At 41.2% G+C, this 26951-nt stretch overlaps 2 protein-coding genes across 4 annotated transcripts; one reads left to right on the forward strand and one right to left on the reverse strand.

Annotated features, from left to right (window-relative positions):
- The first annotated feature begins 64 nt into the window (after positions 1-64).
- scyl3 (SCY1-like, kinase-like 3) lies at positions 65-8652 on the forward strand. Of its 2 annotated transcripts, none has more exons than XM_083563036.1 (14): positions 65-206; positions 2458-2648; positions 3172-3357; positions 3815-3928; positions 4020-4076; positions 4204-4306; positions 4572-4683; positions 4959-5039; positions 5119-5258; positions 5330-5517; positions 5716-5887; positions 6048-6215; positions 6379-7124; positions 7838-8652. In XM_083563036.1, the coding sequence occupies exons 2-14, from the start codon at positions 2484-2486 to the stop codon at positions 7898-7900; spliced, it is 2295 nt and encodes a 764-aa protein (XP_083419162.1). In that variant the 5' UTR covers positions 65-206; positions 2458-2483; the 3' UTR covers positions 7901-8652. The 2 variants fall into 2 exon arrangements, with proteins under 2 accessions (XP_083419162.1, XP_083419163.1); XM_083563037.1 differs by having other exon boundaries at positions 4962-5039.
- A 98-nt stretch (positions 8653-8750) lies between these two features.
- Positions 8751-24235, reverse strand: firrm (fignl1 interacting regulator of recombination and mitosis). 2 transcript variants are annotated; one of them, XM_083563005.1, is made up of 25 exons: positions 24066-24235; positions 23735-23833; positions 21418-21457; positions 21235-21323; positions 21030-21134; positions 20763-20903; positions 20338-20500; positions 20087-20171; positions 19070-19208; positions 17929-18018; positions 17757-17821; positions 16408-16556; positions 15760-15889; positions 15489-15675; positions 14157-14239; positions 13666-13717; positions 12767-12856; positions 12351-12536; positions 11509-11625; positions 11270-11365; positions 10507-10620; positions 10111-10215; positions 9916-9996; positions 9700-9825; positions 8751-9122 (listed from the first exon to the last, which is right to left on the reverse strand). In XM_083563005.1, exons 1-25 carry the CDS (start codon positions 24231-24233, stop codon positions 8922-8924), a joined length of 2901 nt encoding a protein of 966 aa, XP_083419131.1. In that variant the 5' UTR covers positions 24234-24235; the 3' UTR covers positions 8751-8921. The 2 variants fall into 2 exon arrangements, with proteins under 2 accessions (XP_083419131.1, XP_083419132.1); XM_083563006.1 differs by lacking the exon at positions 24066-24235 and having other exon boundaries at positions 23735-23863.
- Between the last annotated feature and the right edge of the window lie 2716 nt (positions 24236-26951).

The raw sequence follows: 26951 nt of genomic DNA on the forward strand, positions 1-26951 counted from the left end.
GAGAGTAAGGGAGGGTTTAGCAGTTTGGAACAGAGCCGGTGTTGAAACAGGAAGTGCGGCGAGAGCTGTACTGTTTGTTTGACGGTTGAGATAGTTTACCGGAAGCTGCTGTAACGAGCGCGAGCTGCAGATTAACGTTAGCCATGCAATTAAGCGCTGACAGTTGATTAGCCGCAGTGAGGTGTGGAGCAGATCCCAGTGTACAGGTATGTGCTCAGGATAATCAGGCCGCTGCGCTGGATCAGCTCCATGTGCTGGATCAGGACATATCCGGGTAGCGCGCACACACACGCATATTAGTGTGTGTGTGCGCGCACACACCACAAACATTTACACGAACTAATGTATAACATCATAGCAACACACACTAATATTAACACACACACTCCTGAATAACAACATATTATTAAAAACAAACAAACACACAATAACATTAACACACACATACTCCTAAATAATGACACATCATTGCAAAAACACTCCTGTACAACACACACACATTTATACTACTATTACACTCCTGCACATTGGCACACACAATACACACTCCTGTACAACACACATTATACACACTCATACAATTGTAAATATTGTTAGGAGTTTCCTATTGATAGAATGTTCCCGTCTATCTGGTGGTGTTGGGTCTGAGATTTCCTGCGTATCGCGCGCACACACACACACCCCCCAACCGAAATGTGACACGATTTATAAAGAAAAGTACGAGGTGTTTCCGTTCAGACTGCAGATTCGGTTCTGATCTTTGACCCCTGGTCCTGGTCCAGACTCAAGTATTGCAGACGTGTTTAGTGTAGTGTAACAGCAGTTATCGATTATTATAGTAAGCGAGTATTCCAACAAATTAGTCCATCGATTAATCGAGTAATCGGACTCTTCTTTCTTTTTTTTCTTTTTTTTTTTTTTTTAGAAAAATTGCTGAAATTGCGCAGAAGAATATCTAAAAACTAAAGGCATTTATTGCATTGAATTGCCATGTAACATCAAAAAATGCAAATACAAATGTAAATAAAAAACAAATGAAAATGGAGACTTTGTCTCATGTTCATTGGACTGAATCTTCTCCTCGCCCCTCACTGTTTTCTCCTCATTCCTCCATTTTTAATTCTGCAGTCTCTTTTGTGTTACCTGTCCAGGGATCTCATTTATAAACATGATTATGAAATAGATAAATGTTTTTGTGTGGAAAGTGGCGTGCGCACATTTTCGCCTTGTTTTGTGCATATGGCACTTTCCACGCAAAGGTTGTGATTACAAAAAATATATATATATAATAAAATAAAAACTTGACTGGAGAAAGTGCCCAATTGTAAGTAAACTCTGAGCCCTGCGTATGCACAACGTGGAAACAGAAGGCAACAAGGAAAATCATTGCTGTAGAGTTCATACTGTAGAGTTGAGATTCAGTGTGAGAGCTCTGTCATGGGTAATATCTTATATAAGGACCATAGTGAGATGAACTGTGGAAGGAAGTTGTCATGTTCACTGCACTACACGAAGGTCCTCTAATACCTACTCTTACCTGCCCTGCCCTCCTCTGCCATGTACAGCCATGCCCTGCTCTACCCAGGCGTGTTCTACTCAGCTCTGCCATTCCATGTCCATCCATGCCCTGCCCTGCCTTCCCCTTGCATGACCTCCCCTCCCATTCCATGCCTTCCTTCCCTTTCCATGCCTTCCTTCCCTTTCCATGCCTTCCTTCCCGTGCCTTCCTTACCCTGCTCTGCCCCCTCTGTTCCCTGTCCTTTCCCTGCTCTGCCCCCGCTGTTCCCCGTCCTTTCCCTGCTCTGCCCCCGCTGTTCCCCGTCCTTTCCCTGCTCTGCCCCCGCTGTTCCCCGTCCTTTCCCTGCTCTGCCCCCGCTGTTCCCCGTCCTGTCCCTGCTCTGCCCCGCTGTTCCCCGTCCTGTCCCTGCTCTGCCCCGCTGTTCCCCGTCCTGTCCCTGCTCTGCCCCCGCTGTTCCCCGTCCTGTCCCTGCTCTGCCCCCGCTGTTCCCCGCCCTGTCCCTGCTCTGCCCCCGCTGTTCCCCGCCCTGTCCCTGCTCTGCCCCCGCTGTTCCCCGCCATGTCCCTGCTCTGCCCCCACTGTTCCCCGCCATGTCCCTGCTCTGCCCCCTTTGTTTCCCGCCATGTTCCTGCGCTGCCCCCACTGTTCCCCGCTCTGTCCTAGCGCCCTGGATCCATGCCCTGCCCCTGACCATTCATGCCCTGCCCTCTACTACCCAGTCCCACCCTCTTCTGTCCTCCATTGTCCTCCCCTTCCTTGCTCTGCCCAGATCTTTCTGACCCTCCCCTGCCCTACCAACCCGATTTCTTTTGCCCTGCTTTGCCTTTCTCTGCTATACACTTGTTGTTGCTGTTTTTCTTCTCGCTTTGCTGCATTACAGATATTAGTTGCCTCTTGAGCTCATATCTGATGTGTTGGTTTTTTTTTGCCCCTTCCAGTGTATTCTGCTGATTTCACAATCAGCATGGGAGCGGAGAGCAGTGGGTTGAGGGGCTGTGTGCTGGAAGAACCGTCAGTGACACTGCCTTCAGGCCTTAACATGTTCTCCGCTGTACTGCAGGATGGAAAACCAGCCTCGGTCTTCGTCTACAAGCAGGGCAACGACGACAAAGTGAACAAAGCCGCCAAGGTACTGAGGGGAAGAAATTATGTGAGAGAAAAAAAACAAATTACACATTATCAACACCCTTTTATCCTTCATACTCGCTTCAGCTTTATAGTGATAGATTGTTAATTCATATTCTGTATTTGCTAAACACTTTATTAGGAACAGCTGCTCATTCGTGCAGTTCTCTAATCAGCCAATCATCTAGCAGCAGCACAGTGCAAATACATCGTGAGATCTTCAGTTCACTTTGATGCCTGAGATAGTATAACTATGAAACCTTAAGAGGAAAGGGAACCTGTTCTCATCTGGTTCACACCAAGCGTGCTCCTGGGCCTGGTTCTATCAGTCCTTCAAACATTTGCATGAAACTTGTAGAAGCAGAACCTCAAAAGAACCATAAACCCATGGAATCTATGCCATGAAGAACGAAGCTGTTCTGAGAGCGAAATGAGGAACGTCTCAGTATTAGTTCCTGACCTGATGTTCTTCAAAGGCTCTTATCTACATTATAAGATAACCAGTGCGCTCTTTTTTCTTTGTTTAGCACCTGAAGACTCTGAGACACCCGTGTTTGCTGCGCTTCCTGTCCTGCTTCGTGCAGGATGGAGGCATACACCTGGTGACGGAGAGGGTGACGCCTCTGGGGCTGCTGCTGGGGAATCTCACGCACGAGGAGATCTGCGCTGGCATCTACGATCTGCTGCAGGCTCTCGTGTTCCTCCACGACAGGGTAAGATCTGCGTACACAGTGCTTTCCTCTTTTAATCATTTCTAAATTCGATGCCTGCGGCACAAACAACACTTGTATCTTTTTTTTAATTGTACACGTTTTAATATATTTATTTTTTTTATAAATAAGTTTATTTACTTTCTATCCAATCAGATTTCAGCCTTCGTTTCACATGTTCATTTTGCATGAGGCCTTGAGAATCAGCCGTGTGTATACCTGTAGCATGAAGTACACGTTGCTTTAAGGCTTTTGCTGTAACCAATCATATTTTAAGTCAGTGACACCGGGGCCACCTAGCAGGTGTGCAGTAACATCTTTTGCATTTGATTGGACACTGAGCGCACACAGAGCTCACAAACCGCAAATGTATTCTTGTGGATATAATAGCTGTTTTTTTCTTTTTCTTTTTTTATTCTCGCCAGGTTTATAATCTCTTGACTTTCCTGTTTGTCTGTAGGGAAAATCGAGCCACAACAACGTGTGCATGTCGTCTGTATTCGTCAGCGATGACGGACACTGGAAGCTCGGCGGGATGGAAACAGTCTGCAAATTTTCTGAAGCAACGCCAGAGGTAAGACGTGATAACGTTTACGTGACCCCTTCACCACAGTTATTACATAATGTCCCCGGAGAAGGTTCGAGAACTTTGTGTTTTGTACCAGTTTCTCGCCAGCGTTCAGACGGCCAGAGAGAGCAGCGACGTGCCTCCGGAGGAGAAGGTGAGCCCCCTCTCATTTGATGTTATATAATTTTTTCCATTACCTCAAGAGCCATTACGGTTCAGTGACTCGGTTAACAAAACAAAAAAAAAATTTAATCATGGCGGGGTTTTTTTTTTTTCTGTAGCTTGGCGGATTCAAGACGCTTCCCGAAAAACACGCCCACGCGCGGGACGCCTTCTCTTTCGGTGTGCTGGTCGAAGCCCTCCTCCCCTTGCTGAGCAATTACGGTCAGTATTATTCTCTGGCGCACCACTGAACTGTAATCCTCAGGAGATCCGTGTGAACGTTTCTTGTTGGATGTAGTCACGTTTTGCTGAAGTACAATTTGTTCTTTGTCGGTTTGTTTCCACAACGCGTCAGTTTTTTTCCGTTTCCTCACAGTGATGGCGTATGAGTCCATCAAATATGTTCTCATCTTCCTCCTTTTTCCATCCTCACCCTCGTCTTTCCCTCAACCTTGTTGTGTTGACCTCTTGTCTGTGTGTCTCTCAGTGTCAGATGAACTGCTGGGGAGTCTGAGGAGCACGCTGCAGGTCAGCCTGTTAACCTCTGACCCCACGCTGCGGCCAGCCCTCAGCAGCCTACTGACCCACGAGTTCTTCAGGTGCGCACAAATATATCGGGTGTTTTAACATTAAGGGGACGTTCGAAACGCAATAAGACACGTTTTTAAAAGACCAAACTCGGTAAACACGTTAATAAAGCATACCGCGTACAGAAAAGCACGTAAGTCCGGAATACAAACATCTGGACTCATGTGCTTAGTATGTCCCATATTAAGTTCTTTGGGGTGGGGGTGGGGGCATTGGTGATGAACGTCTTGACAACTCTTTTGATCTTTCAGGTGTCTAAATCTAATACTTTTACTTCTCCTTTCAGCAGGAATGACTTTCTTGACATCATGAACTTCCTAAAGAGCTTGACTTTAAAATCGGAGGATGAAAAACACGAGTTCTTTAAGTAAGAAGTCTCTGGCTTCTTTGGGTTTTTTTGTACGAGTGTGAGATACATCATAAATGAGTGTGTGGGTTTTCTCCAGATTTCTCCTGGACCGCGTTCACAGCCTCCATGAAGAACTAATCGCTACTCGTTTGGCACCGAAACTTTTAAATTCTCTGGTGTTTGCCGAACCCACTGCTGTGAAAAGCTTCCTGCCTCACCTGCTACAGCCCAAAAAGGGTAAGACACTCATGTGGCTTTAGGTTGTTCTATATTGTTGGAATACACACTGCAGCGGTTGTGTGTTGCAGATTCAGCTGGACGCGTCGGGGAGCAGTGCCTGCTTTCCATTCCGCTGTACCGGAGACACGTGGTGCCACATCTTCTGAAGCTATTTAAAGTGAACGAGGAACACGTCCGCGTGGTGCTCCTCTCCCACATCCACGTCTACGCCGAGTTCTTCTCACACGACGAGCTCAAGAACCAGATCCTACCTCAGGTCAGTGCGAAACAGGAACCACCTCTTAAGTAAGGAACGTTAATCGTGGCTTCTGAGGTCCATTCTCTTGTTTCTGAATATTCCGTATCGATAAAAACAAAAAAGTCATTAGGAACAATGCTTATAGCAAAGTATTTCACACGCACACATAAAGGCTTTGACGACACCAAATTGTACGTTAATTTTAACATTTCATAGGTGTTGCTGGGAATGAGAGACACAAACGATGCTCTGGTTGCCATGACCCTGCAAAGCCTGGCGGTCCTGGTGCCCTTACTAGGGGCGCAGGTGGTGGTGGGAGGCGAGAGGACCAAAGTCTTTAAGCGCACCTCCCCAAACTTCACCAAGTCCACTGAGGCTACGCCTGAAAGTCAGTTTCTCACTTCGTCTTCTGTTCAATACCAATATTTATAGAGGGGCAGTGTTTTAATGAAACGTTCACGTGTGGATTTGATGTATCAGAAAAGTAGTACAGACACGCAGCTGGGTGTAATCCTCTCTTTCGTATTGCTTCTGGTTTTTATGTGCAGACTCGCCGGTTCATATTGTTGAAGAGTCTTTGCCTCGGAGTTCGCAGCCAAGCAGAGTAACGAGTTTGTTGCCTAAGCACTTAGAATGTGAAGAAGTCATTCTGGAGAAGCTGAACTCTCTCCAATCCGTCAAAAGAGATGCTCACTTGCCCTCGACATCAAATCCAGGTAAGGCCAGTAGAATGGGGAGATTCTGTAACTCTACTGTATCGTAGCAGTAGAAGAGTAAACCATGAACATCTCCAGAAACGAAAAGTACATGGAGGATTCTGATGAATATTGAGCAGCCAGATTCATTCATCTTTGTTCGATGTCTGATTTTTTTTTTCAGTGCTACACGGAAATATGGCTCTTCCCTTAAATGGCTTAAGCGAAGAGAAGAAGGTAGAGAACTGCGTCAGAACGGAGGACCCAGACGAGGACTGGCCTGACTGGGAGGACGCGGGGGAGAAATCTGGCAAATACCAGCCTGTGCAAATTAGCATACAGTCTACAGACAGTGACTCAGATTTCCCAGCCACTACCGCCCATGATGAAGGACCCTGGGATGATTTTGACGATTCTGAGGTCATCTCCAAGCACTCAAGTGCCACACCTCAGCCGGTCCCAAACGCGAGGTCCTTAAACGACCATAGTGCCGCACTGACTTCTGGCCCTTCGAGAGAGTCGAAAGCACTCAAACTGAGTACTGCTTCAGTAAAAACCACATCTGGCCCGAAGAACGTGTCTTCAGATAAAGCCTGGGAGCAGAACGTCATAGATACCAGGCCTACCGAACGAGGTGTCGCTCCAGAAGCCAAGCTAAAAAATGGACCCAGGAGTGCAGGATCTGGAGGCTTAGGAGAAGAGTTCACCATCGAGGTGAAAAAGAAACCAGATAAAGATCCAGAGCTGGACCTTTTCGCTGACATGGTACCTGATATAAAGATGTCTTCAAGCATGTTCTTACCCATGGGGGGTTCAGTCAGCAAGCCTGAAGGACTTCTAGCTGCAGCAGGATCTCACACTGAGCCAGACACTACACACTTAAACACAATGGAACTGACCGCCAAGTTCGCTGCAGCCGATCTGACCGAGGTGAGGGTTCGCTTTATTCAGATCCAGCCACTGGCACAAGCACTGTTCTGATGTGTCGGTTTATCACAATTTAATATCTAAAGGTTATTGCATTTTACAGCTTAACAGAGAGATCAGTTCCAAAGAAAAGCTGATTGCATTCAACAAATGTGACGCAACAAAATTATAAAAAAAAATAACCTCAGCATCCACAGTGTGGCGCTGTTTACGAGCCAGTTAACACTTTAAATAAATAAATAAATAAATCATCTACTGGTACAATAATAAATGTGTTCCTGTCTGCAATTTTAGCATTTTACACATTTGGCAAAAACCCTAGTTATAATCACTAATTAGTCAATTATAATATAGGGTTGCTGCTGGGTTTTAACAAGTCAAACCCTTAAAGTCTTAAATTCTCTGTATTACGACTACAAACAAGACCAGCAGATTAGCTTCCATTATTGGCGCAAATCTCTCAGATCATAGAACAGATTTTGGTTTTAATTCTTAATGATTTTTAAGTCTTAAATTTGACTTGAATAAAACCTGCAGAAACCCTGTGATTAAAAAAAACAAAACACAAAAACATGTTCCAGAACACCAGAAGCTTGTGTGCATTTTGACTCACTTTTAGTCTCTCCATCTGTTCTCATCCATAACCACTGACCCCAAAATCTGCAGTGGTAATAGTGTTGGGTTTTGACTGACTGGATCCTCTGTGTCTTTCACAGGCTGATGCAGAGGCCTGGGGTGACAGCGATATCAACTGGGAAGACGAGAACACGTGGTCATGACCACTGGACCTGTAAACGAGACTGTGCACAGGAAGACGGTCGAAGTGTTCAAACCGAGTCTGTGGCCATCGCTACCAGCTGAAGTGCCCTTTTAACACTAGCGGAAGCGCAGAAGTGTAGCTTTAGTGCTACTCATTTGGACAACGCTGCATTTTCTTCCCCTGCTGCATTTGTGGGGATTCTGAATACATCACACTCATTTTAAAATGCGACGCTTTATAGGGGGTTACCTTTTTGTTTATTTTTTGCTGGCTCACTTATTAACATTGTACAAGAGGGCACTAAGCCATAACGGAAGATGTGAAAGCCATTACCAGTGATATTTATTGCAATTGCAACAAAACCACTTTATATAATTCTGAAGGGATAAAAATCAACAGTCGGTGGCAGGAGATTTGCAATCAAGTGTGATGTGATGTTTGAGACTGGTCTCTCTTTTAAGCTGCACAAACGATGAAACCGTGTCGAGTCTCACGCCTTCTCTTTCATCTCAGCACTAGGTTTTCTGGGAAATGTGTGTGGCGCTTTGCCAAAACCTGACAGAAATGTTTGGCTCTGGCATTAGTTCTCAGATTTTATTTTTCCTTTGTGCCAACAGAAGATCCGCTTATATGGAACAGCCAGTGTCAACTTCATCCTATATGTCTAGTGTACTGTTTTAGGGGTGGGGTTTTGCTGAAAGAGAGAATTATAATTTATTTGTATTTGTCAGATGCTGATTAAATAAATAAAAAAAGGTTTTAAGGTATTGATCTGTTTGTTTTGATGCATTTTTGTTCCCAAAAAGACGAGCTTTCGTTGCAAATCATCCACTACCCAAAGAGAATTAGATAAAAGAGACCAATAGAAATTGAGTGAAGGATGCATTTAATGTACAAACACTAGAGACATTACATTCATAAAATTAAATAAAGATTAAAAAAAAAAGTGCTCTTGCCCTAATCCCTGTTACCTACCACTGAAATTGGCAGGAGTATGTAAAAACCAGGACAAGTTGCTGTGCTGCATTGTAGCACCCTTTTCAGGGTGGCTGGGATGCAGTACTGCTGATTTGTGAGATAAGAGTTTGTAAGTCCTGCAGTCTTGGCGTTACCCATTGTGGAACTGATGAAGCTTCACCCCCGATAGCCTGCAGTGCCCTCAGAGCGCTTTCTGCTGCCTGGAGGTAGCGCTCATACTCGTCCTGTTTACTGGTCTCCTGGCGTGGCCGCTTGGCACATGGCTAAAAGAAGAGCACGAGGTTTGGAACTCAGTTTGTTGTAAGTGTTAGCTAGAGGTCATTAATTAAATACGATTATATCAATTGTATTTATAAATAATGAGGAAAAGTAAAGACGCTTTCGAATAAACAGCACGTAGCGTCAGTGATTCACCTATAGAGGCACTGTAAAGTGCAACCCGGAAAAACTATTGGTGCCAATTAATTTGCAATATCCGCGTTTCTGCGACCTTTCCATCGATGTAAAGTGACCACCACAGAGCAGATATTTGGGAATTGGATACATTTTTAATGCAGTAGAGGTACGGACATGGTTCTGTCCGGAAAATTGGAATTTGAACTGTTGTGTTGTATTTGAACTCTGGGACCATCGGTATTATCTTTGCAGTGCTAGATAATGGGTTTAGACCAGTGCACATACTTAGATTTTACAAATTCTTACATATCTATAAAATACAATATAAAAACAGTTGTTGGTGTGTGAAAATCCCAGGAGATCAGCAGCTTCTGTGGTACAGAAGTCAGTGCACTCAGTGCTGAACCTAAGCCAATGATTTGCTGTTTTATACAGACGACACACCTCAGATATTTCAGCAGACATCTTTTCTCCGCTCTCCAGTCTATCATTGTGTCTTTCTATCACAGCTGCTTCAACCCTCAGTCTCTCCATATGGACCCCTGCAGCCTGCTGCTGGCCTGGGATGACCTGCAGAAATAATCATGTAGTCACGTTCATCTCCAGCACTTTGAGAACAAATGATAGCATGTTGGCACGTGCAGGCGTCGCATTGCATACTTTGCTGAGAAAGTTCACCACTTTGCTCTTTATCTCCTCTGTGCTCAGACTTTGAGAAATTATCTCTTCATGACTGGTGGCCTTTGCATATATAAAAATAAAAGAAAGAAAGAAAGCATGAAACACGTTAAACCCCAAATGCATTCGAGCATAAGAAAATTTATAAATAAACAGAAACATTCAAGAGCCTCGAACCTCAGCAAAAGTGCCAAAGGCCTCCAGTGTGTGCTGATGGAGCAGCCAAGACTCGTTACTCAACAGCGTGCTGAACAGAGCGCTGAGTTTGGGCAGCACCTGGAACTGGATGCAGCAGGGAAACACAGTTATGCTCAGTAAATCGGGCTTTTAATAATAAAGTGCAAAAATAGCAACTTCTTCATTTTAAAAAGTGTTGACTGCACTTTACTGGAAAAAGAAAAAAAGAAAAAAACGCAACAAAAAGTTCACATTGGCATGTGGCATAAAAACTACTAAGAATAAATACTCAGTGGGAGGAGTAATATTTCTACAATTATGTAAACTAAATAAAAATGCTCTTTTCATTACCAAAGTCGACTTTAATAAAGTGTCTGTCCACAAAACTTTATATACCTGAATATCACAAGGAACAAATACTTTTCCCATGGAGGCCAAATAATCCAAAGCAGCCAGCACCAAGTCCTCGTTGCATTTGTGGAGATTCAAGCCAGTGAGACAGGAAAATCCCTAGAAACACCACAATTATCCCCTGCTGATATTCTGTACACGACACATACATATTAACTAAATACTAAGCGTGTAACGGTACACAAAAGTCATGGTTCGGTTTGATTTCAGTAGAGATAAGGAGAAAGAAATGCATAGTTAATTATTATTAATACACTTTTTCCTTATAGTGATTAAATTGAGTAATCGATCAAATTGTCACAATGGAAAAAATTAAAAAGTTCACATTTCTTAAGAAATTTCCCATTTGGGAAATACAGATGTGTATATCGGTGGGTGTGTGTTTTGCATTTAATTGTGCAGAATTGTCAGGGTTTTCTCCTTTTAAAAGAAATTCTTAAAGCTGGATAGAACTTGCTAAAGAATCCACAGCGCTAACGTTAGCTATAACCAGGAAGTGGCAGCGACAGTGACACTGCGCTAACTCTAGTTCCTTTTTATATACCCCCGGCAGTGTTGTGTATATTTTCAAGTTTAATAATAAGGACATTGGCACTACATGAGAGTGTGAGGCAAAGACTGAACAAAACTTGTGGTCCGCCACTGACCCAAATCACTGTACAGAAAAGGTTATTATTAAGTATAGAGAGGAAAGAAAGAAAATAGATGACATGACGAAAAAAAAGAACAATGAGGGGAAACCTGTTACCTGAACTATAGCCTGTGGTTCTAGACCTTTGATCAACTTCCCTGAAATGGACAGAAGCAGCTTGAGGGTGCACTGAAGAGAAGGATGGCTCTGAACCTACACAAGACACAAAATTACAGTGGTTTGTTTGTCAGTGCACCATTAACTAACACTTGCTAAAACACAGCATTGAGTGATCTCGATGTCTACTGTGACATTTTAGATACAAAATACATTGGTAGAGAGTTTTGCTCTTTAACCTGGACAGCATCCATGCGATTCCACATCTGATGAATGATATTTAGTGTTGTTGTCATGGTTTCAGTGTGCACAGGCTCCCCTCGAAAGACCACCAATAAACAACGCAATGCCTTGTTCTGAACCAGGGAGAAATGAGCGTGAGAGATTTAAAACAGGAAACAAACAGTAAACATTTTGATCATTAATGAGATCAGCTCGATTACAACTTTGCATTCATGTTGTATTGGGGGTGGGGGGGTCTCCTGGTATAAGGTGATCACCTAATGATTTCTTTCTCTCAGGCTTTCTTGATCTTGATTCTTGACTCTAATAATAGTTTATTCGCAGGACATATTAAGCATGCGGATTTAAAATACATTCATTCGTCTATTCGTTCAACAATGCGTTATTTCAATGTTTGTGGATATTATGAGAGTCCTGCGCCGCTAAAAAGGAAAAGGGTGAAGGAAAAGAGCACTTAATCTTGTGGTGCTTGTTTGGAGGTCTGTTTCACACCGCTAAACCATCTTAAGTAAAGGTGAAAAACAACATCCCCAATTTTCCCATGGCCTCAATCTGTTTTAAGCTTTCTATATCACCACTTTATCAAAGTTTGTTCAGGGTACGTTTCGAAGTACTGAATACAATACTGTAACCTTGCCATGTTTTTTTGTGTGTGTGTGTGTGATAAACTCATGTTGACGGATGTCCAGTTTCTACCACATGAAAACCCAAAAAAGAAATCCCCCTTTAAACCTGTCTTGTGTATGACGCACGCACAAACGACGTATCTGGAAACCTTTTGAATTTCGGAGAAAGATGAGAGGTTTCACATGATTTATTAAACCAGTGATGTCCTCACCAGTGGGAGTACGTTCCTCAGCCTGTAGCCTGCACCCTGCCAGGCATCCAGAGCCGTTTGGGCCCTGCTCAATAAATCCCTCTCCACACGAGCACGAGCATCCGAGCACAGACTACTGAGCAGAACGTGACTCCACACACACAAGTTCTCATCCCGAGATGGTGAGAAGCTTTCAACAAACTCCAACTAAGAGAGAAACACACACACACACACACACACACACACACACACACACACACACACACACACACACACACACACACACACACACAAACAGTATCAACGTCATGTGGCCCTCCTGTAACACAATTGCTTGCACTGAACAATTTGACGTAACTGCACTAATACAAATGCATCAGGGCACTAGACTGTGTTAGGGTGTGTACTTAGGGGGTTTTTGCATGGAAAACACTTGCCTGGTGGCTTGGAGTCATAAGAAATAACAGGCGTCGTAGCAACAAACCCAAATGAGTCAGTTGACCGCTCACACTTGGGCATGACTTTATCTAGAAATTCAAAGGAACGAGAAAGTGCGTCATGTGAGAAAATTCAGTTTCTAATTGAATAAGGAAAGGACAAAATCGAAAAATCTCACAAATCGAAAATTCCAGAGAAAGAACACCCTCTGGAATATGTTGTCATGTCTAAGAGCCTTATCACCAACTGCGTGACCTGCAAGACCTTCTGATAAGCCTGTGTGTTTGGGATCATTGTCCTGTCCACATCAGGAATCATTTTAGGAATATTCTGTAATAAAGTTGCCTAAATAACTCCAAGTTCCTCGTGTCATGTGACTGCAAAACAAATCAAACCTTCACACCTCTGCCACCATGCTTCACAGCTGGTAACAGGTGTTTGGTCATCATATGCCCAGTGAATACTAGAGTGCTGGGAAGAGAACTCATTTAGCGTTTACCTGAAATTCACTTGAAGACAAAAGCGAAGGCAACACGTCCCAAGAACTAGCGGGAAGTGAAGACAACCCATTGTCTAGTCATGTCTTGGAGTTCCAGCTAAATACTACAATTGTAATTTTTTTTTTTCTTAAAAAAAAGGCAAAATGATCGATTGTTGACTCTTTGGCATTCTCACACACCCAGAAGTTTAGATAAAGTCTCCAGGCCAAGCACTACAGGTAAGATTAGCATGGACGTACAGACAGGTGTCCGATTCCCAAAACAGATTTGACACCAATTGTCACCTCTGTTGGAGTGTTGGTGAAACAGAGAGCTTAATCCTGTCGTTTCCGGGAGAGATTTCAAAAATCACTTTGAGAGCACAGAAAGAAAGGTCACATTCAGCTGCTTGCACTCACCAGGTGAGCTGTGAGGAGAACGTGGTGTAGACACAACTCAGCCGTACCGAATCTACACGTGCGTACATACAAAGAGGGAGAAAGTTCGAGAATCAACAATCCATTCAACAACATATAAATAATGAAACTTCTTTTGAAAACTGGTTATGTGATTGCTTGAGGTACAGAAATCTGTTAACTTGGCTCTATACCGTAATTATCATCTGAATTTCCATTCCAGAACTATACCATAATGTTCTGCCACTATAGGCTTCAAATAATTAAACATGATCGCATTTTACAAACACAGTTGCCCGTCAACTAATCACAGACAATCTTGGGAAGACATTTCATAACCCCCTAAAGCTTGACTCATGAAAAAAATAAACACCTTGAGTTCATATGAAGTTGTTTACTAATGAAAAGCATATTGAACATACTTTGACGTGCATCTGACTCAATGTGAGCTTTGGAAACTTTGCAGCCACTGCTGGGTGTGTGCACACACTTACCGTGCCAGGAAGCACCAGACGTCAGTGGCTAATATGGCTGCCTGGGTGTCTGACTGGAGCACAGCGCCCAACAATGACCGCTCCTAACAATGATGAGGAGAGACAGCGAGACTACACATCACTACATGCGCAGATTTTTCATCCATACATCCATTCATTCCTGTCTAGGCAGAGAGCAGATCAGATGCCCAATGCATTTCCTGCATAGTGATGGTTCGTGGCTTGGATGCCCCTGCTCGATTACATTATATTCAGGGGTTTACATACACCCCCTATTCCAGAAAAGTTGGGCCACTGTGTTAACTAAATAAAAAACTCTTATTTTATTCACAATACATTCATTCATTTTCTCCCGCTTATCCGTAATTCGGGTCGCGGGGGCAGCAGTCTAAGTAGGCCCCCGCCTTCGACTGCCGCCCAATCCTCACAGCACCGTCCCTTACCGACGTCACGGACCTTGATATTTCCCTCGTAAGGGATGGAGGTTCTACCGAGATATGAACTCGGATCGCTGGATTCAGAGTCCAGAGTCCTAACCATTACACATTTATTCACAATAGAAAACACTGAATGTTTCACTTGAGGAAATGTACCCTGATGGCCCTGAGGCATCACTGCATTTAAAACACTCATGATACTGTTAGAGAAATTAGTGCATGGGCTCATTAACACTTCCAGAAACACTTCCAGGAATTAGCACAGTTATATCCTCTCTGGGCCAAAGCGCTTTTAAAATGTACTAAGGCAAAGTGGATAACTGTGGTCAGACTAAGTACATTTTAAATTGATTTTAGGAAACCATGGCCACATCCTCTGGACTAAAGAAGATATAGGAGTTGGTATAAGAGTGCATCAGTGCCTGTGGAATGGGCAGCTTGACTATATGGAAAGGCTACATGAATGCTGAACGTAATATATTTAGGTTTTAGAGCAACAAATGATTTCATCCAGAAAATGTCTTTCAGGGAAAACCTTGCGTATTTAAGCAAGACAATGGTAACTGCATTCTGCATCTATTACATTATCATGACTTTGTAGAAGAGTCCGGGTGCTGAACTGACCTGCTACTAAGTGGTAAACATGGCCCTGTAACAACTTTTTTTGAGGGGTTTTTTACCCCTTAAAATGGTACATATTCTCACTTTGAACATTTTGGTTTTTTTTTTCTATTGTGAATAAAAAAATGGAGGAAATATGTATTTTATGAGACAAATCATTCCATTCTGTTTTAATTTACATTTTGCAACTTGCCCCAACTTTTTTAGGAATTAGGGTTTAGATATAGAAATATGTTCGTGAATACCCTCTACAGGAATGCAGTAGTGTACTAACCAGCTTCGGGAAGTGTTGAGCAGGCAGTGCTGCTACACAGCCACACAGATACACACACACATGCTGGTGCAGGCTTACAGTGGCCTGAGCCTGGCCGTGAATCATCACCCCAGGCAACCGTACAGGAACAGTCCGCTCTACCAGGCACTTACGGAAACTCAGAAAAACCGCCTCAAAGATGGACAGCCTGACAGAAATGTTGCATGTGGTTGATGTGAAATATGTACATAATAATGGATAATAGCCTCTGTCTTAAAGGTTAAATGCACACCTGTGTGTTTCCTCTGAGAACTGACTGCCATCGTACCAGAGACACAGCGTCTCATCTGTCTGGGTGCCGAGCTTCGCCAACACGTTCACCAGCAGGAGACACTGTGGCAGAGCGAGCTCTGGACTGTTCTCTAAACGCAGAGCGAGACAACAGACTCTTAGTGAATGGCAAAAAACGATTATGTAGTTATAAAATAAACATTTTCCACAACAAAAGGAGCATATAGAACTTAAAGAACACATAGGGTGAATAAAGGCGAATGTTCTTCATCACAACATTTCTTATAAAAATATCTTACAATATAAAATATATATCTTAAAATAAGGCCGAGATTATTACTAGCCCATTGTCCTGATGGAAAAAAAGCAAAAGGATACATATTTAGCAGACGGTCATGACTGACCTGTGGAGTTTAAAACTCTCATGTACGCACAAGCAAAATATATCTAACTCAAGGACACAATGTGTCCCTGGCTGACAGCAATAGCATTATATTAATGACAAGAGACCTCGTCTCTGACCGAGCTATTCACAAATATTTTCCTGCTGGCATCCTCCTTTTCCTGATTCTATTCGAAGGACATGAAATATCTCAACAAAGTCATAAGAGCTAGTGCTGCATTCCATGGTTTGTAGTTGATGCCTTACTCTGGGCCGGGGTCAGAACGCACTCGACAAAAGACCTCATGGGTAAAAGCTGTGTCAGCATAGCATCCAGGGGAACCAAAACCACACTGCTCAACTCTTCAGCCAGGCCAACGGGCACAGACGAGGGAGAGGCACAAGAAGGAAATTTACTGAAGAGGGAAATGAGAGAAAGTGAGATAAACAAGATTAAAAGAGGATGTGAGAGAGGAAGAAAACAAAGGGGTAACAGAATATGGTAATAATAAAAATAAATACAGCTGGCCAAAAAGCTGACTGAACAGTTCTACACAGCAAAGGATTTATGTAGTGCTACTTATAAAACCAACTTTCTAAAAAGTTGAAACACTGTGTAAAGTGTAAATAAAACCAGAATGCAAGGATTTGCAAATCGCATAAATCCATATTCTATTCACAATAAAACAGGGGGGAAAAAATAAAATGTTTAAACTGAGAATATATATATTTTATATATATATATATATATATATATATATATATATATATATATATATATATATATACATACATACATACATACATACATACATACATACATACATACATACATACATACATACATACATACACACACACACCATTTTATAGATAAAATAAGGTCTTTTTCAATTTGATGGTTGCAAAATCAAAAATGAGCCATGTTTAACAAGCCAGATGATTCCTCTCCTCTTTAGTCCATGGTTTTTGGAACAGAGAGGATGGTGGCATTTCTGCATCATGTTCAAGCATGCCTGCTTTTTTGCATTATAGAGATTTTGTGGATGACATGGCATCCACAAACAATAATTTCTGGAGGTGTTTTTTTCCCAGAAATCATTTCCATTACAGTATCCATTTAATGCAGTGCCGCCTGAGGGTGCAAAGATCACAGGCATCCAATAGTGATTCTCATTGTTTTGCAATTTTATGTTGAGAAACATTATTTTGTAAATGTTTCACAATCTGTAGACACAATCGAAGACTGGTGAATCTCCACTCATCTTTACTTCGAAGAGACCTTTTTTTAAAATACACTATTCATAACCAATTTTCTTACTACGCTTTTGTCAATTAGACTTATTAGTTGCAAATGTTTCTGCAACTGTTACATTTTCATAACAAATTTTTTCCAGACTTTTGTTGCTAAATCCCAACTTTTTTGAAAACGTGCTGTAGCCACCAAATTTTATTATTATTTCCTTGAATTTCCTCAGTTTAAACTAATATGTTTTATATGTTCTAGTGTAAATAAAATATGGGTTTATGAGATTTGCAAATGATTGTTTTTATTTACATTTTACACAGTGTTCCAACTTTTTTGGAAATTCGAGTTAAATTAATACTGAGATTACCTGAGGACTTGCAGGTACAGCAGGTGAAAACGACCACAGAACTTTGAAAGAAATGGGTTAAATTCCTGTAAAAACAAAAAAAACAAAAAAACAAAAAAAAACCTTTTAGATAACTATTACCAATGAATAGTTGTAATATGTTATATGTAGCCATGGGCTTGTCAGCTTGTACCTTTATGTAATGGACCAAAGTGTTGGCAAAAAATCTGCACATTTTTGTGGTTTTCTGAAAAACCTTGTATTCGGTGCACCTCACAAAATCCTTTTAAAAGAGTGAAAAATAAACTTTAAAAAAAATTGGATTAGTTTCAAACACAATATTGAAATATCCAACCTTGGCTTCAATGGATGACACTACAGACACAGTAAAGTCCACACAACAAATTCAATCAAATTAAAGTCAGAGCTCTGTCCACTCTAGGACATTCACAGGGTTGTCCCTAAGCCACTGCGTTGTCTTGGCTGTGTGCTTAGAGTCGTTGCCATGTAGGAAAGGTCTGAGATCTGAGGTCCTATGTGCTGTGGAATAGGTTTTTATTGAAGATATCTCTGTACCTCATCACCTGATGAGCAGTGCCTGGTTTCCTCCAGACATACCGTTTAGAATTGAGATCAAACAGTTCATTCTTGGTTCCACCTGACTATGGTTTTTGCACTGAGGAAAGTCTTCTGTCTAGCCACTCTGCCATAAAGCCCAGATCAGTGGAGGTCTGCAGTGATGGTTGTTCTTTTGAAGATTTGTCCATTTCCACACAGGATCTTCAGAGCTCAGTCAGCATGCACCACCAGTGACCTAAGGCCCTTCTCCCTAGATTGCTCAGTTTGGCTGGGCGACCAGCTATTGGAAGAGTCTGATGGAGTCCGCAGTGCTTTTAGGAATCTTCAGTGTGGCAGAAATGTTTTGTAGCCTTGCTCAAATCAACAACCCTGTCTCTGAGCTCTGCAGCCAGTTCCTATGAGCTCATGCCTTGGTTTTTGCTCTTATTTTCAACTCTAAGACCTTCGATAGAGGTGTGTGTCATTCCAAATCATGTCCAATAACCTTTTCTACAGGTAGACTCCAGTCAAGAAAATTAGGAAGCACCTTAGCTCATTTTCAAGTGTCGCTGCAAAGGGTCTGAATAATAATGTAGATGTGATATATCAGTTTCTTAATTCCTGTGATCACTTTTTAAATGATTGTAGGCTGCAACATAGTAAAATTGAAAAAGGGCATACAGTGTGTGTATGTACAGTACGGTGAGAACTCACCAGCTCTACTACACTCTATTCTATTGAGCGCAAGACTTAGACAATTTTGAGCGTTTCTGTACCTTCAAATCCGACTGCTGCATCTGCTCAGCTATCTCCAGAGAATTCCGCACCGAGGACAGCAGGTCCTCACACAAATACGTAACGAGGTCGCTGTGTCGCAGTTGCTCCTCCACCAGAGACTGGTACTTCACGCTTTGCCTGGAAACGGAGAGGTTAATGAATTCTGGACAAATGTAAAGGATGGAAATTCCAAATGAAGCCCCTTCATAGTCATAGATTCATAGATTATATTGGTGCTGCAACCATGAGAGAAATTTCGTTTGTATGACATGAAAGCGAAACTTATAAATGGGTTTAAAAAAAAACATGATTAGTCCTATAAAAAGTCCAGACAATGGAGAGTTTTACTGGCATTTTTTAATGATTGAGTATTCAGGGCCAGTTCATACCGGACACATTGTGTAAACAAGTTTCAGTCAACAGCTGCTTCAAAGGCATGTCAAACTCGACCCCCAAACTTCCATACTGCCCTTGTGTCTATTTTCTATTCGCTTAATTTTCATTGTGTACAAAAAAAGGGGGGACAAAAAATAAACAAAATATTACTAATAGCACTTTATTTTCTGTCGCACTGATGCACATATAACTGGTTGGACATTGCAGATAAAAACAGGTTTAGAAGCTTAAGGGAAAACAAAATGTAGCAATGAGGTTGGTGTTTGGGTGCGTTTATATTCGGTGGAATGTGAACGTAGATTTCTCCATCTTACTGACTAGGTGTATGACATAATGCTGTAATGTGAGCAGTGTGACCTATAAACTGCCATTTATACAGGTGAGCGCAATTACTAGATGTAAGTGTTTAATGGGCTCGGCTGAGGGGGTGTGATGATTCTCAAACTGCTCTCACGTTTCCTCTGTTTCAGCCAGTAGAGGGGATCTTGATCATCAATTACCTAATGATTTTTTTTTTTATTATTATTATATTTAAAATGCATTTTCAGTTCAAAACAAAATTAATTAAAATGAAAGTAAATCAGGCAATGGTCACAGCAATTTGGGTACATTTTACTCACTTGATGATAAACTTCCATGTGTTAGCATGCAAAGCAATATCCAGATCAGATATGACTGTGCATATGTCCAGCAAGGTGTGAATCACTGCCCAAGAAAAACAAAAACGTTACTGTCGTCCTATAAAAACATACAAATCAAAGCTTACCCTAAATCCATCAGGAGACTTCAGACTGTAACTAAATACCTTTTGCTGCAAGTTCCTCTGGAATCATGAAATAAAAAGCTACGTGCATAGCACTCAAAGACATACCTGTGACTAGATCAGATATTTCTTCTTCAGAGGCATTGTTCTCCAGGCTGATCTTATCCAGCAGCTCTATCAGGCCCTTCTGGAGGGAGTAGGCTTCTCTGAACAGGCCCTGCAGCAGGTCTCCTACTAGTGACAGTCTCCCACCGTACACAACCTCACTATCCTACAAAACACACTGCTGCATCAGTTCACGTGCACAACAGCAATCTGCTAAAGTTTGGCTTCCATTGAGTTTTTTTCCCCATTGTTCCCCCTCCATCACAGTTAGCTGCTAACTTCTATTTCTCTCTCAAACACACATAAGATGAAAAACAAGGCTTGAAAAAGTACCAATATTTCACATTACTGTCATTCAAATTCTGAGCCTATTCAAATGACTAAGATTTTCAACAGAACCACTGCAAAGTGTAGGATTTGGGAAATACCTTGCAGTGCTGGAAGGTGTCCTTCAAGACGTGGAGGACACAAGGAGGAAGGGAGCGGATAGAGTCCAGGGACGTAGCCTCGCCGAGAACGCACACGCGACGTACGCACGCAGACAGCGCTTCCAGTGTCTTCACCATCATCTACACCCAAACACGTTACAAAGCAGATTTATTTCACATCTTATTAACAACGCAGCCTGCAGAAGATGTCATCAGGGTGACCAGACCAGACCATCCACCACAAATCCGCTAACACCCCATTAATACCTGCAAAATGCTCCTGAGGAACGTGTGCAGCTCCGGGTTCTGGCTAGTCAGGTCTCCAATATGCCTGGCAATCTCCTCCAGAAATCCAGTGAACATCACCTCAACCTGTGGCATGAGACACAAGATTAAAAGCAAAATGTCCGTCATCAGGTAAAAGAACACACACACACACATCTGGGAGAATGAGAGTCCGAGACCTTATTACCTTAGGCAGGATTTTGGAGAAACATTCTTCCTCGAGTTCTGACGGAGGGACATGGGGAAGGAACATGTCTACAATAATCTGTAGAACATCTGCAAATATAAACCACCAAAACATGTTCAGATCACATAAAAAAGCTAATAGTTCAATCATAATCAAAAGCAATCCAACACTTTTAGCACTTACTGGTGTGCTCATTCCAGCTGTTCGTGTTCTGATGAATGGAGTACAAGAGTCAAGGAATCAAGCTTCCAAGTATAAATTGTGCTTAAACAGTATTATGACAGCTATAAAGTGAAAAGTCATTAAATCTGTGGTTATACAGTGTTGTGTGATTATACAGTATTGTGTGATTATATAGTGTTTCGGGATTATACAGTGTTGTATTGTGTTGTGGGATTACAGTGTTGTGCAATTATGATTATACAGTGGTTTATACAGCGGTGTATACAGCGGTGTATACAGTGTTTTGTGGGATTATCATTAGACAGTGTTGTGGATTATAATTAGACAGTGTTGTGGGATTATGATTATACAGTGTTGTAATATTTTGATTATACAGTGTTGTGAAATTATGATTATAGAGTGGTGTGTGATTATACAGTGTTGTGGGATTATGACTATACAGTGGTGAGTGATTAGACAGTGTTGTGGGATTATGATTATACAGTGTTGTGAGATTATGATTATACAGTGGTGTGATTAGACAGTGTTGTGGGATTATGATTGTACAGTGGTGAGTGATTAGACAGTGTTGTGGGATTAGGATTATACAGTGTTGTGAGATTATGATTATACAGTGGTGTGATTAGACAGTGTTGTGGGATTATGATTATACAGTGGTGAGTGATTAGACAGTGTTGTGGGATTAGGATTAGACAGTGTTGTAAGATTTTGATTATACAGTGGTGTGATTAGACAGTGTTGTGGGATTATGATTATACAGTGTTGTGAGATTATGATTAGACAGTGGTGTGGGATTATACAGTGTTGTGGGATTATGATTATACAGTGGTGTGTGATAAAACAGTGTTGTGAGATTATGATTATACAGTGTTGTGGGATTATGATTATAGAGTGGTGTGTGATTATACAGTGTTGTGGGATTATGACTATACAGTGGTGAGTGATTAGACAGTGTTGTGGGATTATGATTATACAGTGTTGTGAGATTATGATTATACAGTGGTGTGATTAGACAGTGTTGTGGGATTATGATTGTACAGTGGTGAGTGATTAGACAGTGTTGTGGGATTATGATTATACAGTGGTGAGTGATTAGACAGTGTTGTGGGATTAGGATTAGACAGTGTTGTAAGATTTTGATTATACAGTGGTGTGATTAGACAGTGTTGTGGGATTATGATTATACAGTGTTGTGAGATTATGATTAGACAGTGGTGTGGGATTATACAGTGTTGTGGGATTATGATTATACAGTGGTGTGTGATAAAACAGTGTTGTGAGATTATGATTATACAGTGTTGTGGGATTATAATTATACAGTGGTGTGGGATTAGATAGTGTTGTGGGATTATTATTATACAGTGTTGTGAGATTATGATTAGACAGTGTTGGTGAGTGATGTGTGATTAGACAGTGTTGTGGGATCATGATTATACAGTGTTGTGAGATTATGATTAGACAGTGTTGTAAGATTTTGATTAGAGTGTTGTGAGATTATGATTATACAGTGGTGTGTGATTATACAGTGTTGTGGGATTATGATTATACAGTGTTGTGGGATTATGATTATACAGTGTTGTGGGATTATGACTAGAGTGTTGTGAGATTATGATTAGACAGTGTTGTGGGATTATGATTAGACAGTGTTGGTGAGTGATGTGTGATTAGACAGTGTTGTGGGATTATGATTATACAGTGTTGTGAGATTATGATTAGACAGTGCTGTAAGATTTTGATTAGACAGTGTTGTGAGATTATGATTATACAGTGGTGTGTGATTATACAGTGTGGTAGGATTATGATTATACAGTGGTGTGTAATTAGACAGTGTTGTGAGATCATGATTATAAAGTGTTGTGGGATTATGATTAAACAGTGTTGTGAGATTATGATCATACAGTGTTGTGAGATTATGATTATACAGTGGTGTGGGATTAGACAGTGTTGCGGGATTATGATTAGACAGTGTTGTAAGATTATGTGTTGTGGAAGCCGTATGTGGAAGGCGTATTGTGGAAGCTGTATAATCATAAACAGTGTTGTGGGATTATGATTATACAGTGTTGTGAGATTATGATTATACAGTGTTGTGGGATTATGATTAGACAGTGTTGTGAAATTAGTGTTGTGTTATAGTGTTGTGGGATTATACAGTGTTGTGGGATTATGAATAGACAGTGTTGCGAGATTATGTGTTGTGGAAGTCGAAAAGTGTTGTGGGATTATGATTAGACAGTGTTGTGAAACTAGACAGTGCTGTGTTATAGTGTTGCGGAATTATACAGTGTTGTATTAAGTTGTGTGAAGTAAAGGATATGAGAAGTCTGGGCAAGACCTCCTTCACATGTTGTTCACATGTATCCGGGCTCCACTGAATCACCTCCTCTAGAAGTGTTGTTTGAGACATCGCCGGAACCTATAAAGAGGTGTGTGTGTGTGTGTGTGTGTGTGTATATATATATATATATATATATATATATATATATATATATATATATATATATATATATATATATATATAAATCACTGCATTAAGGCAGGAGAATGGAGTTAATGTGCACGCGGCTAATAACGCCTAGCTAACCAAATACATTTAACCAACTCATTCAAAACAAGACGTAGAAACGCAAAAAAAAAATCAAACTTACCATTAAAGCATAACGAGACCTGATCAAAAAAAGATATGCACAAAAATATGTAAAAAATAAAAAATATATTATTGTTATTATTATTACTACTATAAACGCTGTAAACAAACTAGTCACTTCGTGGTTCAAATTGCCCCCCTCTACTCCAGGCACTGCGGACGAATCCATTCAGCCACCATGAGAGGGGTGTGTAAGTGTGTGTGTGTGTGTGTGTGTGTGTGTGACTGTATGTGTGACTGTATGTGTGACTGTATATGTGATATTTTCGCTTGGAAATATATGCTAAATGTTGCTTGAAAATAACAATCGTTTTGCTTAAAAAAATCAGCAATATATCTAACTGACAGCTTAACATTTACCTATTAATATACTTCCTGTCGTTATAAAATGGTATGGCTAAAAAAATAAGCGCGCCCTCCTGGACAGTGACGTCATTCAGGCGCGCGTCTTTGATTGACTAGACTTACGTTATGGAAATGTGTGTGGATACAATTATAATCTTTATACTCGCCAGTGACCCAACAATAAATAGTATTGACGGCTCTGGGATCTTAATGATGTTCTCCAACAAACTCAGGAGCCTTCTCATACAATTGCACATTCAGTGGTTAAGATGATTGACTTCTCAATAAAGCTGTAAATGAAGATGTATGGAAAGCAGTAGATTATCTGGGTCTACCTTTGGTATAATGATTTCAGACTGTGTTTAGTGTAGCATCAGAATCCTGGCAAATCAACAGGTAATAGGTAACCTAATCATTAAGACCTTCTGAACCAAACAAACTGCCACAGTCAATGAAAGTCAATGAAAAAGTTGTATCTGTATGATTGTATTTGTTGTTCGGCTGCCACGTGATTGGCTGTTTAAATAAATTGTTGTGTGTATAATCTCAATCTGGTCCATTTTAGTTCCAGGTTGAAGCATTTTAACATTTTAAATGATATAATGAGAACAGACAGTTAAGGCAAGTTACACAAAATGCCTTTCGACTGCTTGTATTGAAGTATTGAAGCAGTCAAAAGGCATTTTTAGGTTGAAAGTAAGACATTTTGAAATGTCATGCCAAATATTGGCTCATTTTGGATTTCATGAGAGCTGCACATTCCAAAAAAGTTGGGACAGGTAGCAATAAGAGGCAGGAAAAGTTAGATGTACATATAAGGAACAGCTGGAGGACCAATTTGCAACTTATTAGGTCAACTGGAAACATGATTGGGTATAAAAAAAGAGCCTCTCAGAGTGGCAGTGTCTCTCAGAAGTCAAGATGGGCAGAGGATCACCGATTCCCCCAATGCTGTGGTGAAAAATAGTGGAGCAATATCAGAAAGGAGTTGCAAAGAGTTTGACGTTATGATCATCTACAGTGCATAATATCATCCAAAGATTCAGAGAATCTGGAACAATCTCTGTGCGTAAGGGTCAAGGCCGATAAACCATACTGGATGCCTGTAATCTTCAGGCCCTTAGACGGCACTGCATCACATACAGGAATACTACTGTAAGGGAAATCACAACATGGGCTCAGGAATACTTCCAGAAAACATCGTCAGTAAATACAATCCACCATGCCATTCGCTGTTGCCTGCTAAAACTCGGTCAAAAAAGAAGCCATATCTACACATGATCCAGAAGCGCAGGCGTTTTTTCTGGGCCAAGGCTCATTTAAAATGGACTGTGGCAAAGTGGAAAACTGTTCTGTGGTCAGACAAATAAAAATGTGAAGTTCTTTTTGGAAAACTGGGACGCCATGCCATCCGGACTTAAGAGGATAAGGACAACCCAAGTTGTTATCAGCGCTCAGTTTAGAATCCTGCATCTCTGATTCTGCACACGGACACTTTACACCACACCATACTGCACACGGACACTTATGGACACTTTACATCACACCAGACAGCACACGGACACTTTATGAACAATCAAAAACCATGCTTAAATTGTTTACTGTTTAACTGTTTAATATATATATATATATATATATATATATATATATATATATATATATATATATATATATATATATATATATATATACGGATAAATTGGGGAGGGTTGCATTAGGAAGGGCATCCAGCGTAAAACATGTGCCAAATCAAACGTGCGGAGGATCCGCTGTGGCGCCCCCTAACGGGAGAAGCCGAAAGAAAGAATGAATATATAGTTTTTATACTTTATTTATCTGCCTTCTTTTTCTTTGTTTTATTTTTATTTTGTTTTTAATTTTTCACCACATCCTATTCCCTCATGCCGGACCATCCTAAAAAGCATTTCACTGCATGTCGTACCCTGTATGTATGTGTATGTGACAAATAAAATTTGATTTGATGGTATGGGGTTGCATGAGTGCATGTGGCATGGGCAGCTTACACATCTGGAAAGGCACCATCAATGCTGAAAGGTATATCCAAGTTCTAGAACAACATATGCTCCCATCCAGATGTCGTCTCTTTCAGGGAAGACCTTGCATTTTCCAACATGACAATGCCAGACCACATACTGCATTAATTACAACATCATGGCTGCGTAGAAGAAGGATCCGAAATGGCCAGTCTGCAGTCCAGATCTTTCACCCATAGAAAACATTTGGCGCATCATAAAGAGGAAGATGTGACAAAGAAGACCTGAGACAGTTGAGCAACTAGAAGCCTGTATTAGACAAGAATGGGACAACATTCCTATTCCTAAACTTGAGCAAAATGAGACTGTTATAGAAAAGCAGAGGGGATGCCACACAGTGGTAAACATGGCCTTGTCCCAACTTTTTTGAGATGTGTTGATGCCATGAAATTTAATATCAACTTATTTTTCCCTTAAAATGATGAATTTTTTCAGTTAAAAAATTTGATGTCTTCTATGTTGTATTCTGAATAAAATAGTTCTAAAAA

This window comes from Silurus aristotelis (genome assembly GCF_946808225.1).
Source record: "Silurus aristotelis genome assembly, chromosome: 15".
Lineage (NCBI taxonomy): Eukaryota > Metazoa > Chordata > Actinopteri > Siluriformes > Siluridae > Silurus > Silurus aristotelis.

Coding starts and splice junctions, on each gene's coding strand:
- firrm (XM_083563005.1), bottom strand. CDS start 24,233: ATGGATTCGTCCGCAGTGCCTGGAGTAGAGGGGGGCAATTTGAACCAC. Junction 14,240..15,488: donor CTCAACACTTCCCGAAGCTG/GTTAGTACACTA, acceptor CATCATTGTTAG/GAGCGGTCATTGTTGGGCGC. Junction 12,537..12,766: donor TTATGACTCCAAGCCACCAG/GCAAGTGTTTTC, acceptor TTTCTCTCTTAG/TTGGAGTTTGTTGAAAGCTT.
- scyl3 (XM_083563036.1), top strand. CDS start 2,484: ATGGGAGCGGAGAGCAGTGGGTTGAGGGGCTGTGTGCTGGAAGAACCG. Junction 4,684..4,958: donor CTGACCCACGAGTTCTTCAG/GTGCGCACAAAT, acceptor TTCTCCTTTCAG/CAGGAATGACTTTCTTGACA. Junction 7,125..7,837: donor CTGCAGCCGATCTGACCGAG/GTGAGGGTTCGC, acceptor TGTCTTTCACAG/GCTGATGCAGAGGCCTGGGG.